The sequence below is a fragment of the Rhinopithecus roxellana genome, chromosome 11 (assembly GCF_007565055.1).
Source record: "Rhinopithecus roxellana isolate Shanxi Qingling chromosome 11, ASM756505v1, whole genome shotgun sequence".
Classification (NCBI taxonomy): Eukaryota; Metazoa; Chordata; class Mammalia; order Primates; family Cercopithecidae; genus Rhinopithecus; species Rhinopithecus roxellana.
The window spans coordinates 42,997,927-43,015,777 of record NC_044559.1 but is presented as its reverse complement, the minus strand read 5'-3'; the positions used below and the strand labels follow the sequence as shown (position 1 = coordinate 43,015,777).

Here is a 17,851-nt window from a genome sequence, read left to right as displayed (position 1 = left end):
AATTTACTAAAATAAATTATTCTTGAATTCCTCAACTTAATTCTGAAGCAATGAGCTGGTAATAACTCCAGAGATTCAAATAATAGAGCCTATTCAAGAAGAATGAGAGTTTGACATTCTTCTGTACAAAACAACTAGGCACAATTTTATCCATCAGACGTCTATCAACCTACGGATATTGAAAGCTTGGGAGAACATGATAACATCAACTCCAACCCTACAGTCAGCTGTAATATCGAGCAGGCATCAACAATGCTATTCATGAATTTAGAAAAATTAATAAATCCTGGGTTGAATGCAAGAAAAGGCTCAAATACAGGTGAAGCATACTCACTTGGGTTTTGTTTCTGCATCTGTCACTTGGCGAATGAAGATACCATCTTCAGGATGTTCCGTGTCATCCATTTCATACATATATGATGATGCTATTGCAAGCGTAGTCCCATCATTACTGAAGGCAAGTGATGCGATGCTCGTGGGGTACCGATGGAATTGGCACAGTCGCTTTTTGTTAAATGGATCCCAAATATTTACAAAGCCATCAGAACCACCTGGAAGTAATTTCAAAATAGTTAAAATGGTTCTTAACACCAGATACAGAAATAACCATTATCTTAACAGTTAAGTTTTAAGGTCATGGAAATTACATTTCCATAAAGCATTATATAGATTTTTTCTCACTAAATACCATAAAAAGCAAGCACCAAATAATATAATAAATAAATATAGGTCAGCATGCCATACTTTACCTGTGGCAAATGTATTGTGGATATTGTGAAAAGAAATGGCATTGACTGGGTAAATCTGCTCAATATTATTTTCTTTTAGTCTGTGACATTTGAAGGCATACTTCTTCTTCTGTACCTCAGGGCTTGGGTCCAAATACTCAACTGCCACTCGGCCTTCAATAGAGCTTAATACATAACCCTGCCAAGAGAGAACCAGAGGGAAAAATGGTAAATTCCAGCTTCCAAAAACAAGGTGCTAATTCCCAAATTCAACCCACACTAAAGAGTGATTATTTCAGAAATGAGAAGTACAGCAGGCTTTAATGAAGTGTTTAGGCTGTACTAACATAGTTACGATGACTTTAAAAAGAAAATAAGACTGGCATCACTTGCTTTCTTCACAGGTACCAGGGCCTTGCACATTACAATAAAAAATGTCTAGTTATTTCATCAAACCTAAACAAAATTTAGTGTTTTAGTGTCGCTTATTTGTTGTCCTGTTGTCCTGCCCAGCAGACTCAAATTTGTTCCCTCAGTTAAAATATATTCTACTATGTTCTGTGCCTCTTCATCACGAACAACTGTTAAGAATTGTGTTTCCTTCATTGGGGGTATCAATAATCCAAATAAACTGGAACACCAGTCTTCCATCTCAGTCATGCTACTTCTTACATTTAGTACAGTAAGTCAGGTTTGCACAAAGACTTTCAGGGACATTCAAAAGTGGTTTACAATTTCATACGTTTTCTCATCTTTCCTTGAAATGACAATATCTTAAAAAATAAGAGAGAACTCACCAAATACAAAATCTATGATTTTTTAATCCTTCAAGGTATGAAAAAGATTTAATCCTGAAAACTGTTTATGAAGAAATAAATAAGTCAGTAAAATCTGACTTTTTAACTGCCATTACAAAGTAGAAATAATCTTATAGAAAATATTAGATATAATGGCATTAAAATAATGTTCACAATGAAAGCATATTTTAATCACATATTTAAATCTCTAAAGTTTCACATAACTGCAATTCTTTATCTTCAGTGGAAATTTCCAATTTCCTAAGAAAAGGAACTGTGATCACCATTTGAGGTACTAGCCTTTGCAGGTTAAAAAGCCAAGAGAATAACATACCTGCTTCCAGTTCTACAACCACCAAAGGACAGCCATAAGATACCAAAGACACCTTCTGTTTTTAATGACTTTTCCTCTTGCAAAATTTCTATTGCAACTGACCACACACCACCATCTCCTCTTAAAACTTTAAGGACTTGAGGGAGGAGGGAGATCACTAATAAACAGGCTAATCTTATTTAGCGATGGAAGGGCACCCTGTACATCCAGTCATAAGAGGGGCCCTGCCTCTCTAACCTCAGTTGAGTTTAAGAAAAAAAACCACAAAGTTCTATTGTCAAACTGGGGAAAGAACTCTATAAGCATTAGGATTACAAAAAGGCAAAAAGAAAACAGCAAATTCCATAAGCTTAAAATCCAGATATAAATTTTAATTCAGCATTTTGTAAACTGAAATATCTGCAAAGCCCTCTTTGATTCTGTATACCTATGAAGCATCCTGGACCAGGATCAACAAAAGATCAGAAGACCTCCTCTATTCAAACCACTTCCTGAGCAGATTACTTGGTCTCTCTGAACATCAAGGTCGTCTCTAAAATGGGGGTTAACGCACTTCCTTTTAACACATGGCTGTCAAAAATATCAAGGAATACACCTAACAGCAAATTCTAAATCACTACTGAAAAAAAAAAAAAAAAAAAAAAAAAGAAGGCTTTAGGGGATAGTGGCCAAATTATTATACTATAAGATCACATTATTTTCAAATTCCAGAAAGAAGAGGGACTAGAGTTCAGTACCTGCTTGTTTGGAAACGCTCGTATGCAGCGAGTCTGGTATTTCAGGCTGGACTCCCTGCGCTGCTGCACGTAACCCATGTTCCGTAAGTCCCACACCAACACTCTGCGGCCTGCTGTTCCCACAATCAGCCGGTCTCCAGAGACTGAGAGGGTATATACCTTTTAAAAAAGATCAAAACTTGCTAAAAATCACCTACTTGCCTGAAAATGGCATTTTGCCCCAAAATAAAGTCCATCTGATCATAAAACCATAAAAAATTAGCTGACTGAATTCCCCAATCACAAGTAACAATTTTAGATACTGCAATTATTTAAACCAAGTTTGCACAAAATAGCAAACCCATGATGCTCTTCATACTTCACCAAGCATCATATAATGTACATTCTAAGTAATTCTGTAAAAGAGCTTTTGAAGTCTTAATTCCCTCCATTACTAAAACAAATTAAACTATTTTTCCCAGCCTTCATGTTTCATTTAGAGACAACATAAAAGTGTAAAAAAAATTCAAGAAGGAGATAATAAAGCCATAAAATAATTCAAGGTAGAGTTTAATGAGTTTCTGGCTTTTCATAAAACAATCATTTTCAAAATTATTTTTCTATAATCACCCTTTTAGAATATTTCATTTTGCAACTCTCAAAATCTTGATTTTTTCCCCCCAGTTGTTACATGGAATAAATAGGCCTTTCCAGGAAGGGTGAGGGAGCCACCACTAATTAGATGTTTAGTAGCCTTTGGTGGCATACAAACTCAAAATTAAAAGACAAGACAGTGGTCTGACATACAACAAAGCAATTCTTGTGCCCTGACGTAATACTACACATTCAAGATAGAAGTTCAACATTAGGGAAAATTTTTAAAAGTACTGTATCCCTTCTTTTTCCCTCATAATGCCTTTCTTCAATATTAAACTTTCCACAAAAATTCCTTTATAATTAACCATAGAATTTCCTACAAGCGAACATTTAGTGGTTTATTTGCAAATATAATGTTACTTGGTAACAAAACAGAGGTAGCCAACTCATTAAAAAGGTGGCAAAAAAATATTCTCCTGATCATGTTCAGTCACTTTTAAAAAATTTAGACTTGCGAGTCACAACTGTGCTCTATGATTTTCGATCAATAAGAAACTCTAATCTGACTTAGCATTTTCAAACCTGAAGAACTGCCATAAAAAATGCAGAGGCCCCATGGCAAGGTAAGATGTCTATTCAACATTCAATACTTAAGCCATATGTTGTTAATAATCACTAGTATGTTAACCACATACCATGAGCTGAAGAAGAATCGAGTTACCAGCTGTAACAACGCCATGCCCCACCCCTCTCTAGAATCTGGCCCTAAAATTCAACAATTAATGTGACTAAGGGAAAAATAAGGAATTAAAATTAAGATTCAAAACAACAGATTTAATATAAGCAGATTTAAATGTGAGAAATGTTGTTAAGATTTATCATAGCTTACTCAGAAAACAAAATGTTTGCAGTGAAATGAAAATTAATCTAAGATGTATAAAGTACCAAACTTTAAAAACAGAGAATCCAGAAAGAGATCGATTTATAATGGTACAATCATACTGGGAATTTTATCTTAAATCTTTACTATATAGGTGACACACAAGCTTCTAATAGTGCTTTCTATCCCCACTGATCATAAATCAAGTGAAACCACTGTCATGCTACTGACTAGGTATATACATTTATCAAAGAAAGTATTAAAAAAAGTGACATAATGAACCTTGCTGAACCAATAAGCAGCTTGATTCAGTGTGGCTGTCCATTATATGATATTCTGTCAGCAATTTATCACAGTTCTTAACATGTTACATACAACCATAAATCAAAACTAGAAACACTGCAATTATTTTATTCTGAACAAAGGTCTTGCCAGGAGTAGATTCGACTGTGATGTGACAAAAATAATGGCTCTTTGGATGCACTATTGTATATAATGATGGCTAACAGGAATTGAATAGTATATTTACGCTGAGGAAATAGACTCAAGTGAGGGATGCCTTAAACTGCTAAAACAATCAATCTTTAAAATTAACTACCACCTGATAAAGTCTGATGAGGATACAGAAGGAATGCTCAATTACACTTTCATCATACAGAACAAAAGGTTAGAATAATACACAAAGTTTCGGTTTTAAAAAGCTTTGTTCGCTAACAGCCTTGAAACTACATCTATCATTATTAAAAAATACATATACAAACAGGAGAAGCCAGGGAACATAAAACACCTTTCTCACTGAACTTGAAATGATAACCCATTTTGCCCTCTCAACAGCCAACTCAAAAGAAACCTCAGATAACAAATGAAAATAAGTGATGCTCCATCCAATTTTCTGGTTTGGGATGGAGCGTCAATTTAAGACAATCGAACAGTCTGCTAAATGACTTCTCTGAAAAGGCAGTGAGTTGCTTCTCAATTCTGCGATTTAAAGCATTAACAATACATGGAAGCAAATATAACAACTGACAAATAAAAGTTGGCCTCAAATCCCAAAGTTAATTTTCTTTTGCATTAAAGCATTTCTATGTAGTTGGATTTATAAAATCGACTGTCAACTTTTTCCCCCCATGTTGACTTTTCACCTTTAAATTCAACCAACATAGTCAGCAATCATGCATTAAGACAAAAATCACCCCAAAACCATCAACTCCTGCAATGAATATAAAGAGCCTACCTTTTCAGGCTGAGAGAAGGTCCCGGCATTACAAGGAGTTCTGGGATCCCACAATTTAACTGTCTGATCCCAACTTCCAGTGACCATCACATTCACTTCTGGACAGTATTCAACACATCTGATAGGGGCATCATGGGTCCCAACAAGATTTTCTATAGGAAAAAAAAGGGGGGGAATCCCCAACATCTAGCTTACTACCTTTACTAAAGATTCCTAAAATAAACAGTTAAAAGAAGCATTCATTCAACTGTAATCAATTTGCCTCATCCAACCCCATGGAAATGTCTACAGACAGAAAATCTCTCCATGACTACAAAGTTACCCATTCCTCTCTGTTCACCTTACAGTGCACACTTCACATGACTCACTAGTATGGCACATACCAAAGACTGTCTTGAATTTCAGATTACATTAAAACAGTGGCATGTCTGTTATCTTCCTCACTTGATTCTAGATTTCCTATCAGGAACTGCGTTTAACTCTGTGATCTCTGCCGGTATCTAGTGCAAGCTCTGGTACAGGCTAGGTGCTCAAGAAACATATGTTGAATGAACAAATGAATGGAGATGGTCTTCTGGATCAACAACATTTATGTTGAACATGAAGCCAATGCTGCTAAGAAACTTATTTACAAGGCTAAAGGGTTATGAGAACTGAGAGTGAAGTCTTCTCATTATTCTACCTGGTTCCACTGTGGTTCAAATTTTCAATCAGACATTTTCCTTCTTTTCAATTTGAACCTTCCCACCATATCTCATTTATTCCTTCAACTAACATCTACTACACACCAGAATCTGTGCCAACTGCTAAGGATATAGGAAGGAACAATATATGGTCCTGACCTTCAAACAGTAAGGTTAGTCCCAGCACTTTGGGAGGCCAAGGTGGGCGGATCACAAGATCAAGAGTTTAAGACTATCCTGGTCAACATAGTGAAACCTCGCCTCTACTAAAAAATACAAAAAATAGCCAGGCATGGTGGCACGCACCTATAGTCCCAATTACTTGGGCGGCCGAAGCAGGAGAATTGCCTGAATGCGGGAGGCAGAGGCTGTGGTGAGCCAAGATCACACCATGGCACTCCAGCCTGGGCAACAGAGCGAGACTCCATCAAGAAAGAAAGAAAGAAAGACAGCAAGAAAGACAGAAAGAAAGACAGAAAGAAAGACAGAAAGAAAGACAGAAGAAAGAAAGAAAGAAAGAAAGAAAGAAAGAAAGACAAGAAAGACAGAAAGAAAGACAGAGAGAGACAGAGAGAGAGACAGAGAGAGAAAGAAAGAAAGAGAAAGAAAGAAAAAAGAAAGAAAGAAAGAAGAAGGAAGGAAGGAAGGAAGGAAGGAAGGAAGGAAGGAAGGAAGGAAGGAAGGAAGGAAGGAAGGAAGGGGAAAGAAAGAAAGAAAGGAAGGAAGGAAGGAAGGAAGGAAGGAAGGAAGGAAGGAAGGAAGGAAGGAAGGAAGGAAGGAAGGAAGGGAGAGAGAAAAAAAGAATTTCATGAAGTTTGGCAGTGACTTTCACAGAATAAACAGCTAATTCTCTATGTAACACTGAAAATCGAGAAGTTAGCTTTTCAGTGTTTCTCCCTACCCCCACAAGTTTCTGAACAAATAGAACCTAGATCTCCAAGCTTACTTATTACACAGGGTAAGCTACTGGCAAACAAAACCAAATACCTGCAGTATAAGTTAAAGACGAAAGTAACTTTCATGCAAAAGCCTCTTCTAATTGGGTGCTTAGTTTTTTCGACAAAATGTGGCCATCCTCCAACCATTCTCCCGTTGCTCAACTCATCTTCTATCTAGTCCTATCTCCATACCAACCTATCTCCTTAGGATATCTGCGTCTGATGAAGATACATGGAAACAAATGCTCAGCTAGACAGCTCTATGCATGTGGGTTCCATTCCAATCTCTACACTGTCCCAATGTCACCAAAAAAATTTGAATAAGTCATTTCATATCTGGACCTCTAAGAAACTACTTAACTGAAAGGAAATGTATCATCTAGTTACTCATTCAAAAACTGCAACTGAAACATATTTTGCTAAATACCTATAACAAACACAATTAATATAGACATGATTGCCAATTTTTTGTCAGGTTTTAAATCTACCTTTAGCTTCTGAAAACTAAATTAGTTTCTGAAAACTGAACTCTCAAAACATCAGCATTGTAGAGGAAAATCCTAATGAAACGCTGGCCAGTCTGGGATCCAGCCCACTTCTAAGAACAAAATAAAGGCCAAATACTTAAGTGTCAATTTACGTAAACACTGACAATGGTGACCACAACTGGTTTTCCTGCAAAAATATATGCATAATGTTCTGTAATCTGTAACTCAATGGTTATCATTTAAACAAAAACATCCTAAATTCAAGCTTAAGCAACTTGGTAACTAAGCAATTTAGGAACTACTCTTCCTACATAAACATTTATACTTTAGAACACTAGTCAAGAAAACAAACTGGTAAAGATATTGTCACATTACCTTGATCAGTGTTCAAATCATGCATTTTCAATTGATGATCTAGTCCTCCACTCCAGGCATGCGTTGGATCCTATAAAACAATTTTGAACCATTTAAAAACTAGAACTTTTGAAAGGGTTTCAACTTTCTTATTTCTACAAGTAAGTGTTCAGTTTATGCTGAGGATATGCACTGGACTCAACTATTCATGGTAAACAAACCAAAAAACCGCATAAAAAAGCAAGTGGTCACTAAACTCCTGTGTCAGGAAATTAAAGGAGGGCTGCTTTATTCTAGCCAACACGCTAGCTGAGGGTAAACATACATTTCCCCTAAATGGTTTCGTTCAATACGGCAGCCAAAACAGTATTGTTGCAAATACAATGATCATTTATGTTCAGAAAGTTTACAGAGTTACTCCACAAGCCTTTAATGGAAAGGGGAAACGGAGTTTCCAATGTCTGCATATCCCCAACCTACAACGGTACCGGCTCAAGGCAGGTGCTCCTGAAAAGCTAAAGAACTGTCTAAATAACCCCACCGACAGACGCCTCTACCCAACACTGGAAAAGAAACGCTCTTAACGTGGAGAATCGTAACACAGGAAGAGGGCCGGAGCGGGGCGGGAGGGCACCTACGTAGAAGGCGCAGTCCAGGACAGCGCCGGTGTGCTGGTACTTGAGCCGCATGGAGTTGGCCGGCACATCGTAGAGGCGCACGGACGTGTCCCAGGAGGAGACAAGCAGGAACTGGGAGGTGTTGGGGCTGAACTTCACCGAGGAGATGCCATCCTCGGGTGGCTGGTTTAGCTTGAACTCGTTAGAACCGGTCATCTGCAGAACAGGGGCCCAGTCAGGGTCCCCAAGGGTCCCGCGGGCTGTGGCTGCGCACGGATAGCCTGGCGGTGGGGAACCCCAGAGGGAGGGGCCGAGACGACCGCGAGGAGTCTCTGCGCCTGCGCCGAGCACTAGCCCGCCAAGGTCGGAACTCGTCCCCTCCTCCGGCGGTCGCCGCGCCCAAACCGGCCCGGCAGGCACCGCAGTCCCCCTAAACCCAGCCCGGCCTGCAGCGATGCCCGGACCCCAGACCGTTCCCTTTCCCTTCTCCCGGGTCCCGTCGCCCCGGGCACTCCTAAAAATAAAGGGAAAACAATAGAAATGAAACGGGATCCCCTGCGAACGGAACGGCCCTGCCAGTTGCAGACCCGGGAAGTCCCTGGAGAGTCCGCTCCCGCACACCGTCGCCTCGCCTCCCTACCTTGGGCTCCCCTCAGAAGCAACGTTTCCACTACTCGCCGCTCGCCACCGCCGCCGCCGCCTGCTTGCTTCCCTCAGAGCACTCGCAGGCTAGGCGAAGGAGGCGCAGAGGAAGCTCCAGCGTAGACCTTCCATTGGCTGATTTCAAACGCCAACGACTCAGTCTAGGCGGCCGATTGGTCCGCTCAGCTGCCCAGCATCGGTCAACCCAGTCATCCTGTTCCGGCTCAAAGGGAAACCGCTGCTTTTCCGATCACGTGGGCTCATTTTACCACTGAGGCACCGGCGTTCGAGCTGGACGCGTGGAAACTACAACTCCCAAGGACCATCGCGCCAAGGCTCTTTTCACGCCCTCTCACGCCCGCGTATGGCATTCTGGGAAATGTAGTTTTCTGGTAGGGGGGGCTGACGCTCTGCCCGCCCTCTGAGTAGAAAGCGGGAAAGATCTTTACATCTCTGTCCGTGGCGCCGTCCCCTTTAAGTTAGTCTCTGAAACACAAGAATCCAATTTTGGTCAATACTTCCATAGTGCTAAAGTTTTCTCCCTATCCCTGGATGTGCACACGCCCGTGAAGCTAACGAAAAGTTGATGTAGAGAAGGAAATGTTTGCTCTAATTAATTAACTGCATTATTTTGCCTTGATTTTTTTTTTCTCATTTCTTTGGAATTTCCACCTATAAACCAGGGTCTCTCATTTCCCATTGTCTCAAGTTCTACTGAAGAAACCCGTTCATATTTATATTATGCTTTCTCTCTCCACCCCATCTTTCCACATTGAGCCTCCACTGGTGCCAGGCCTGGTGAGAGGCTCTGGAAAGATGCATGTAATCAGACCAGCCTTTGCCCTGGAGGAACCCCCCTTCAGAAGGGTGCACAGCCTGGGAAACGGTACTCTGCAATGTGTTAAAGCTCCCACAGCTTCTTTTAGAGCTGCTTATTGAAGGATCCTAAAACGGCAGCTGCAAGCCTATCCCCTTCCACTCTGTCCTGCCACTCCCCAAAGTTGCAGGCTCAGTATGCTCCATTTACTGTTTTCTAGAATCCTCTAGAAATGAGGATCAAGAAGGTTGCTTGAGTAATGAGAAATTATTTTATCTCCATGAAAGAAAAGCAATACTTAATCAGTAGAATGAAGTGACTGATTCTTGAATGTCAAAGGTTCACTGAAAAATTTCAAATTAATCGATGCTTTAACTGCTTTTTCACTGCCTTTTGTAAAAGAAAAATATATATTGTTTTATTTGTACGAAGTGAGAGAAAATTGTTGGGGTTAAAGTGATTAACTTTTAAGGGACATTAATGAGAAAGTGTTGGTGATCTTTATGCATTCGCACACCCTGAACTGGATGCACATCTTTGTATGATTCCTGACACAATAAACACACAACAGCAACCTTTCTGCCTACTGCATTGATGATATTACTGCTGAAAGACTCTTGCCCTCCTTCCTTGCCAGTCTGGTACTTAGTTCTCTATCTCTTCTCTTTCCACAAGTTAATGGCTGAATTCAAAATTTTTAAATGCAGTTCCTTACTTCCATTCTAACTTCAGCTAAATAATTTTACCTCTTGACTTATCTGGTTCCTTCTCCCAGTTGTTTATTTAATTATATTATTGTTCCAAGATTCTGAGCATGAATTACCCACTAATAAAATCTAAGTGTATTTCATTATCCAGTGTGTGTATGATTCAGGTCCCTCTGGGCATGCAGTTGCAGCCCAACTCGATTTGAGTTTTCAAAAACGTCAATCTTTTAAATCCAGTTTAGAGGCTGAAAGGAGGCTGATGATTTTGCTGATTATTCAAATGAATTGATAGTCTTGAGACAGGAAATCTGGCAACAATGGAGTCCTGAACAACATTTAAATCCAAATGCAGAGTGTGTGTGTGTGTGTGTGTGTGTGTGTGTGTGTGTGTGTAAAACTTAGTTATCTGTAAGAGAGGAATTTCTAAAAACTAATTATACTGTTGGATCACGGTTGACAGCTACTTTCTGGATTAGTAAAAAGAATGAAATATACACATCATGACAGACTGGAAAAGGATCATTCCCTAAAATTTTAAGGGCACAGATCACTGTCATTAAGTGACTGCAATGGTTATAAGAAATCATTTCCTATAAGGGAAATCTACAGAGGATACAGTGGCCCAACACTGTTAAAACCATGATCTCTTGTAAAAACTGTAATCTGTTGAAATGCAAACAAAAATGATATGGATGGAATATTCCTATAGAAGCAGTTCTTTGGATGCAGTTTGTTTTTTTCGTGGAATATTCAAAGAACATTAGAAAAAATGTTAAAAGTCATCTGGAGCAAAAGAATTTCATTGAAATGAAGTATATGTATACGATAAATCACAAGAAAACGGATCCACTGTCTCTTTTATCTGACTACCCAATAGCATAGTTTCCCAGCATGTACTAGGGCCCAGTAAATATTTACTGATGTAAACTCAGTTGAAATAAATGTAATTGAACTAACCTAGTGTCAGCAGATGTGTTCTTGGGTAATATCCTTCTGACATCACCTTGGAATAGATGGTGATTTTTATGAAATCTAACGCGAGGAGAAAAAACATGATCTCAAAATGGACACATCAGATAGAATATTTTTGGCCAGTTTACAAAAAACACTGCGAGTTACGTAGACGTTTACAGATATCCCGTATATATTCACAAAATGTAGATAATTTCGATGCCTTGCAGCTCAGAGTCAACTCTCATACGCAAATGTTTTCCTTCTAGCGGATGAGATAGGGCCTCAGCGCTGCGGTCTCCAGGTTCCTTTGCATCTGCTCTGCCGGGCCAGAGGTCAGAGGCAGGCGGACGGAGGAGCTCGCCCCAGGTGGTGCTGAACCACCGGCTTCCTCCAAGCTCAGGCTTCCTTTTCCGACGTTTTGCCAAGAACAGGTGGCTGTAATCTAACGGGAGCGAGAATCTGCAATTTGCTTGACACTCCCGCGGCTATTCTCTCGGTGCGGCACCCTCCCAGCCCCTGCGCGGCCGCAGGTGTCAGGGCGAGGAAGTCCGTGGGCGGCCCCGCCGCGCGTCACGGTTCCATTCAGAGCAAGCGCCGCGTGCTAACCGGTGATCCAGCCACACGCTGAACCAATGCAAACTATTAACAACAAAAGAGTGTAGGGAAGCGCCTTTGCCTCCCTCGCCTTCCTTGCTTGGTACCGGTTCTCGGATCTCTCCTGAGCCGAAGTACTGCCTCACCGCCCCCAGTTTCCTCTCCGCGTGGCACACATAACTCCGCCACCGGCCGGGTAGCTGGGCGCAGCGACAAGCTCGTAGCGCCAAACTCGCGGCTAGCAAAGTGGAGGCTTTACCAGGTACAAGCAGCGCCATCGCCTGCTTTATACCCCTGGAGAGGAAGTGCGCGGCACAGGGGACGTCGTAGCGTGACCTGCTGTGGCCAAGCTCAAGGCGAGCCCAGTGCTGGGAATATGCCGCTGGGCACCCGGCTCGCTCGTTCCCGGAAAGCAATCGCTTAAGTGGCGAGGCCTGCCTGCCTGTCTTTGTCTTTCTCCGCGCGGGCTCAGGAGCTGGATTCCAGCCGCAGTGCACTCCAGCCGGCGCGACGATTCTGGGCGAAGGAGGGAGAGTGGGCGGGCAGCTCCAGCCACGTGCAGTCTGGGCGGTGCCAAGGTCCCGACCTTTAACCCCTGACCCCAGTCCCACCCTCCACGTGGCGCGAGCCAGACTTCTGCAGAGAGATGCATGCAAGTCTTTCCACCGAAAAACCTGAAAACCTTCCGTGCGTTATTATGCCGGGCAATTAATCCCACCAAAGTTAGCAAAGATGTTTAAAATGTTTTATTTTTTTCTCTTTAAAAATATTTACAGATCTGAACTCTCCCCTTTTCGTCTCTACCCATCCTCGGGATGAGGGAAACGAAAAGAAGCAATTAGGTAATTGTCCAAAGCCTCTGAGGACCTGGCTTGGCCGAACGTGTATGCATGTACATATATACAGGTGTATATATGGGGGAGGAGTGTACCTGGTTTTGTAGGTGTTTGCCTGATTTTTTTTCCTACGAACCAGAGCCTGTCTGGCCAAACTCCCTTTCCCACCACCACCCGAAAACATCCCACTCCGAATGGTTTTCAAAGCGTACTGGTTGGGTCTAGGTAGAAAGCAGGCTCTCTGACTTAGGGAATGCCGATAAATACCCGAAACAATCAAAACAAAAAGTAGGGCAGAGGCCATAAATAAGAGCTAATGAATACACATGGTGTATTTCTTCATATTTCTGGAAACACGCCGCCTTGCTCCGGAGCCCTGCTTACAGTGCAGTCCGCGCCCGGCTCTGCGGGCAGCTGGAGGCGGCCCGGGGCGCAGGCTGGCGGCGCGGGGAGGCGGGCCGGTCAGTAGTCGAGCTTGTTGTAGAGGTTGTAGAGAGGTAAGGCCGAGAGGTTGCTGCCCGGGTAGTAGAGCGGCGCGGGAAAGGCGAGCGAGCGCGGCACCGGCACGCGCAGCAGCGAGCTGTCCCGGAACACCAGCGGCATGCCCACCAGAGTCTGAGCCGACGCGTGCGCCATGTTGGCCGCCTCCAGCTCTGCCGAGAGCTGCCGCTTCCACTTGTTGCGGCGGTTCTGGAACCAAGTCTTGACCTGGGTCTCCGTGAGCTGCAGGCTGGAGGCGAGGCAGGCGCGCTCCGAGCTGCTCAGGTAGCGCTTCATGTCGAAGGTGGACTCGAGCTGGTACACCTGGCTGCGCGAAAAGACTGTGCGCGTCTTCTTCTTGGCCGCGCCAGCCTGCCGCTCAGCGCCGCCGTCCCGCGGCCGCTCGGACCCTGGCGAGGGCGAGCCCGCGGGCAGGAGCCTCTCTTTCTCTTCTTTAAAGTCCGAGTGCGAAGGAGAGAGGAAAGGCGTGCGCTCCGAGCCGCCGGGGCCCGAGCCTCCGCTGCCCTTGGGGGTACCTGAGAAGCGAGAGCAGACAGGAAGGCCATGGAGTTGGTTGGGGAATCTCGGAGACCGCCAGCTCTCCCTGGGACCATGCAGTTGGCAAGCGCCTGCCGCCTTGGTCCCACCTTACCAATCCCCTCCTCTTATCCCTCACTGGCTCCCCAAACCCAGCACCCCGTCCCTAAAAGCGACAAGAGAAGGACCCAGCTAGTTGGAGTATGGAGTCTCTGTGCTCCCACCTTTATGAACGGGCCTGGGGCAACAGGGAGAGGAGGTCTACAGGGGGAAACATTAACATGGTTTTAAAAGGCGAATTTGCCTTGTAGTAACTGAGCTGGAAGAGTTCCTCGAGCTTTATAGGGTGGCATCATTTCACAGGCCATTTGTTTGGAAATCACGCTAAGGACTAACGCAGGGCTCCCCTTCGTCAAATGTTGTAAAGAGGAGCCGTCTCTGAAACGCACCATTGTCAATCATCTTGGAGTGCTAATCATTCCAAGGAGGAGAGAGAGAGAGAAAGGCAGAGATACGGAGCGAGTGAGGAAGAAGACGCAGAAAGAGATTACGGTAGAGACAGACTGCCCAGACCTGTCTTGCAGATCTCCACCTCGTGTCCGGAAAGAAAGCACCAGATGTGCAAAGTGATTGAGGACAGCCGGGCGTACGGCAGGCTGCGTGTCCCTCTCGCTGTGGTCCACTCTCTTTAACAACTCAACCTTCCCCAAGAAGCCCAAGCCCACACTGGTTTGTGTTCGCCTCCTCCCGAGGGCCTACCGGGCGGAGGAGGCACCACAGTGCGCGCGCCCCTTTCCTGGCGGTCCCGAACCCCAGGCTGCCGCAGCTCTGGCCAGAGGGGGCCCGGCGCGGGAGTCTTGGCGGGGCGCTCAGCCTCCCTCCCCTCGCGCTTGCTGGCTACCACACTGGCGACGTGCGATCCTTACCCAGGCAAGGAAAAGGGATGGGGGGATGGTGCTTGGGGCCCTGCTCCTTGGGGCCGTGCGGATCTGGGCAGAAGCAGGCGGGCGCCTTCCAGCCGTCGTCCGGCTCCTCCTCCTCCGAGGACACGGATAGGCTGCGCTTCCTTGCTGGCCAAACGACGGGCTCCCGCGGTGCCTCCGAAGGGCCCCCGCCCAGGATGGACTGGATGGTGAAGCTGGAGATGCCACTGGCCGCCGGACAACCCTTGCCCGCATCTTCTTTGCTGCCCATCCTGGGTTCATAAGAAATTGGAGGAAACCAAGAACTCCCTTTAGAGACGATCTGGGTGATCTGGGTGGAAGGTGGTGCAGCAGGCAGGCAGCGGGGAGGGGCGGGGAGGGAATCTAGGGGGAGGGGGCGCCGAGGCTGGTGAGGCGTCCCTTCCGCGCGAGGGACGCGCGGGCACCGGACGGCTGCGCGGGGTTTCCTGCCCGCCCGGCTCTGGGTGCGCCCGCCCAGCCCCGGTGCAAATGCCCCTTCCTCGCCCGCCAGCTCGCCGGGTCTCCGGCGGCGCGGAGGCGGCGCGGCCTCATTTGCATAGAGGTTACCCGAACGCGGCCAATCGCAGCGCCGCCGAGAGGCCCCGGAAAATTTCAAAACGCTCGGGCCAGGCATACAGCGCCGGTGCGCCCCCAGATCGCGCCAAGGGCCGGACGGGCATCAGCGGCATTTAACCAAGGGCAGCCTGGGCTGAAAGCAGCGTAGATTCTAGCCCGAGTTGCTGACGACTGCGGCGACTCCGACCCCTTGGACCCCTTGGACCCCTCTCTCCAGAGGCAGGGGCGGTGCGGGACTCGGAGCTGGAGTGGCTCGACGCCTCTGCAGGCGACGTGTCTCCGCGCCTCCCAGGGGCTTATACAGGCAGCTCCACGATCCTCCCCCAGCCCTGCACCCCTTCTAGCCCCAGTGGGCGGGCCGAGCCGGCACTCCCGGGACCGTGGCGCCCTGCGTGGGGATGAGGTGGGTTAGGAGCAAGTGTCTCCAGGAGGACGCTCATTCTCTCCAGCATGGCCAGTAGCCCTTGGAGCAGACAGTCCCCTTCCCCTTCTGTAGACCTCATCCCTGTCACAGGTCCTACGGAACTACAGGATCTTTTGTGGGAGGGAAGAAGTCCTAAGACCTCTAGTTGAGATCTGGGTTCAAATCCCGGCATAACTATTTACACACTGAGTGAACTTGCACAACTCTGATACCGGTTAAAGCCTCTCTGCCCTCGTAGTCGAAAATAACTTCTCGGATTGCCTCAGGTAGGGATGGAAAGCCTCGAAGCACTAGCATCGCATAGTAGGTACTCCATAAACCTGGCGGGGTAGCCCATGGCCCGCCCGTGTTTTAAGCCAATCTGTGTTTTTGTTTTTGGTTTGTAAATATTGAAGGTTTCGGAACTGCTGCAGAAATAGATGCTTTGCTCCCAGGAAGAAGAGAAGGAGCTGGTAACAGGACTCAGTTTTAGAATTGGGCAGAGTCGATTCAAATCTCGGCTGGGTGATCTTGGGGAAGATACTCGGAAATCCTGAGCCTCAATTTCTTTATTCCTAAAATTGGAGGAAGCAGTGCCTCCCTCGCAGAGGCTGTTGTAAGGTCAAACTACCCAGCACCGAGCCTGGCACACCGTGGGGCCCAGTAAATAGTGATTCTCTTTATGTTCCCATGGCCCCCTTCTGTGCCCTGGCTCTCGCCCCTTTAATTCCTAGACCAGCTGTTACCTGAGCTAGAATTAGCCCAGCCAAGCAAAGCGGTTTGGGGCCACAGTCGTCTGCACAAGTTTCCTGGAAACTGAAGTGAGGCAAGGCCCGAAGTGCTCAGGCAACCCCACCCCCTCAAGCTGTGGCCTCCGGACCCCTTGACCAAGAGATTCCGGGAACCCTGTCTTTAGGGGGCCCCCCAAGTGCAGCCAAGGGTGAGTGGAGACTCTGGAATCAGTCCCCACAAATGTCCAGAAGCTGCAAGATGACGATGCAGTTCCTTCCTCGCCCGCGCCGCGCCCGGGTTATTAAGTAAAGCGCTTATAATATCATTAGCCGCGGTGAGTTACCGACTGCGGCCCTGCCCCTGGCAGAACTCTCCCTACTTAACTCCTCGAAGGGCTCGTTAATGGGCTAATTGATTAGGAGTCGGCCGTGCAGCCGGGGCAGGAGCAGGCGAGGGGGCGGGGGCCAGGGGTTGCGCGCCGCGGCCCAGGAGGCCAGCGAGGGGCAGGTGCCGGCCTCCGTCACCGCATTAACCTCTTCAGGGCTCGGCGGCAGGGTCGAGACACATTACAAATGGTCAGCTTTAATCATGGTGTCAGCTCATTAACCCGGAAGGACCTGGCGCTGAAATACAATTTGTGCGTTCTCCTCTGCGCCGCGGCGGCGCAGGCTCCCGGGCCACGTCGCAGCGGGTCCCGCGTGCTCCCGCGCTGTTGGGGGGTACACGAGAGGTTCAGGGAAAGAATCGTCCGATTCTCACCTAACCATCCGCTTCCCGCGGACATCCTAAGCTGGGCGCTACCTCCGGAGCCAGGGTCAAGGCACCCCGAGGGGAACTGGCCGACCAACTCGGGGAGCAGTGCCAGCCACCCCGCTGGGGAAGAAAGCTGGGGGCAGGTAGGGGGAGTTGGTCGAACCTTCCTGAACTGTAAATACTTCGTGCCGGGAACATGCTGGGAATTCCCCATCATTCTTCACTTTAATCCTGATGGCAAACAAGTGACACAGATCTATTCACTCAATGTACAGGCCAGGAAACCGAGGTTCAAGAAAACAAGAGACTAGCCCAGGCAGAGAAAGCAAGAGTCGTGCTCAAGGTTGTTCCACTGTCAATACATCGCACTTGGGAGGAGGGAGAGAGGAGCAGACACGCATTGAGCTTGGAGGATGGCTGCAGGGGAGGCTGTGAGGATCCCGCTGACTCGGGATGGCGGGGGCGGGTATATGGGTGAGGCCAGAGCCCAAGGAGTGACCTCTGTCAGGG

At 46.2% G+C, this 17,851-nt stretch overlaps 2 protein-coding genes across 4 annotated transcripts in view; both read right to left on the bottom strand.

Annotated features, from left to right (window-relative positions):
- BUB3 (BUB3 mitotic checkpoint protein) overlaps window positions 1-9,248 on the bottom strand; it is a 38,029-nt gene extending 28,781 nt beyond the window's left edge. For all 3 annotated transcript variants that reach the window (XM_030940555.1, XM_010357460.2, XM_010357469.2), the window contains exons 1-7: window positions 9,007-9,248; window positions 8,388-8,582; window positions 7,771-7,840; window positions 5,287-5,438; window positions 2,597-2,755; window positions 750-927; window positions 335-551 (exon numbers count right to left, since the gene is read on the bottom strand). In XM_030940555.1, coding sequence (XP_030796415.1) covers window positions 335-551; window positions 750-927; window positions 2,597-2,755; window positions 5,287-5,438; window positions 7,771-7,840; window positions 8,388-8,582 — 971 coding nt within the window. In that variant the 5' untranslated portion in view covers window positions 9,007-9,248. The remainder of the gene's footprint in view (window positions 1-334; window positions 552-749; window positions 928-2,596; window positions 2,756-5,286; window positions 5,439-7,770; window positions 7,841-8,387; window positions 8,583-9,006) is intronic.
- A 3,563-nt stretch (window positions 9,249-12,811) lies between these two features.
- Window positions 12,812-15,378, bottom strand: HMX2 (H6 family homeobox 2). The gene is made up of 2 exons (XM_010357449.2): window positions 14,860-15,378; window positions 12,812-13,932 (listed from the first exon to the last, which is right to left on the bottom strand). Exons 1-2 carry the CDS (start codon window positions 15,125-15,127, stop codon window positions 13,379-13,381), a joined length of 822 nt encoding a protein of 273 aa, XP_010355751.1. The 5' UTR covers window positions 15,128-15,378; the 3' UTR covers window positions 12,812-13,378.
- Window positions 15,379-17,851: the final 2,473 nt, after the last annotated feature.

Coding starts and splice junctions, on each gene's coding strand:
- HMX2 (XM_010357449.2), bottom strand. CDS start 15,127: ATGGGCAGCAAAGAAGATGCGGGCAAGGGTTGTCCGGCGGCCAGTGGC. Junction 13,933..14,859: donor CATCCCTTTTCCTTGCCTGG/GTAAGGATCGCA, acceptor CTCGCTTCTCAG/GTACCCCCAAGGGCAGCGGA.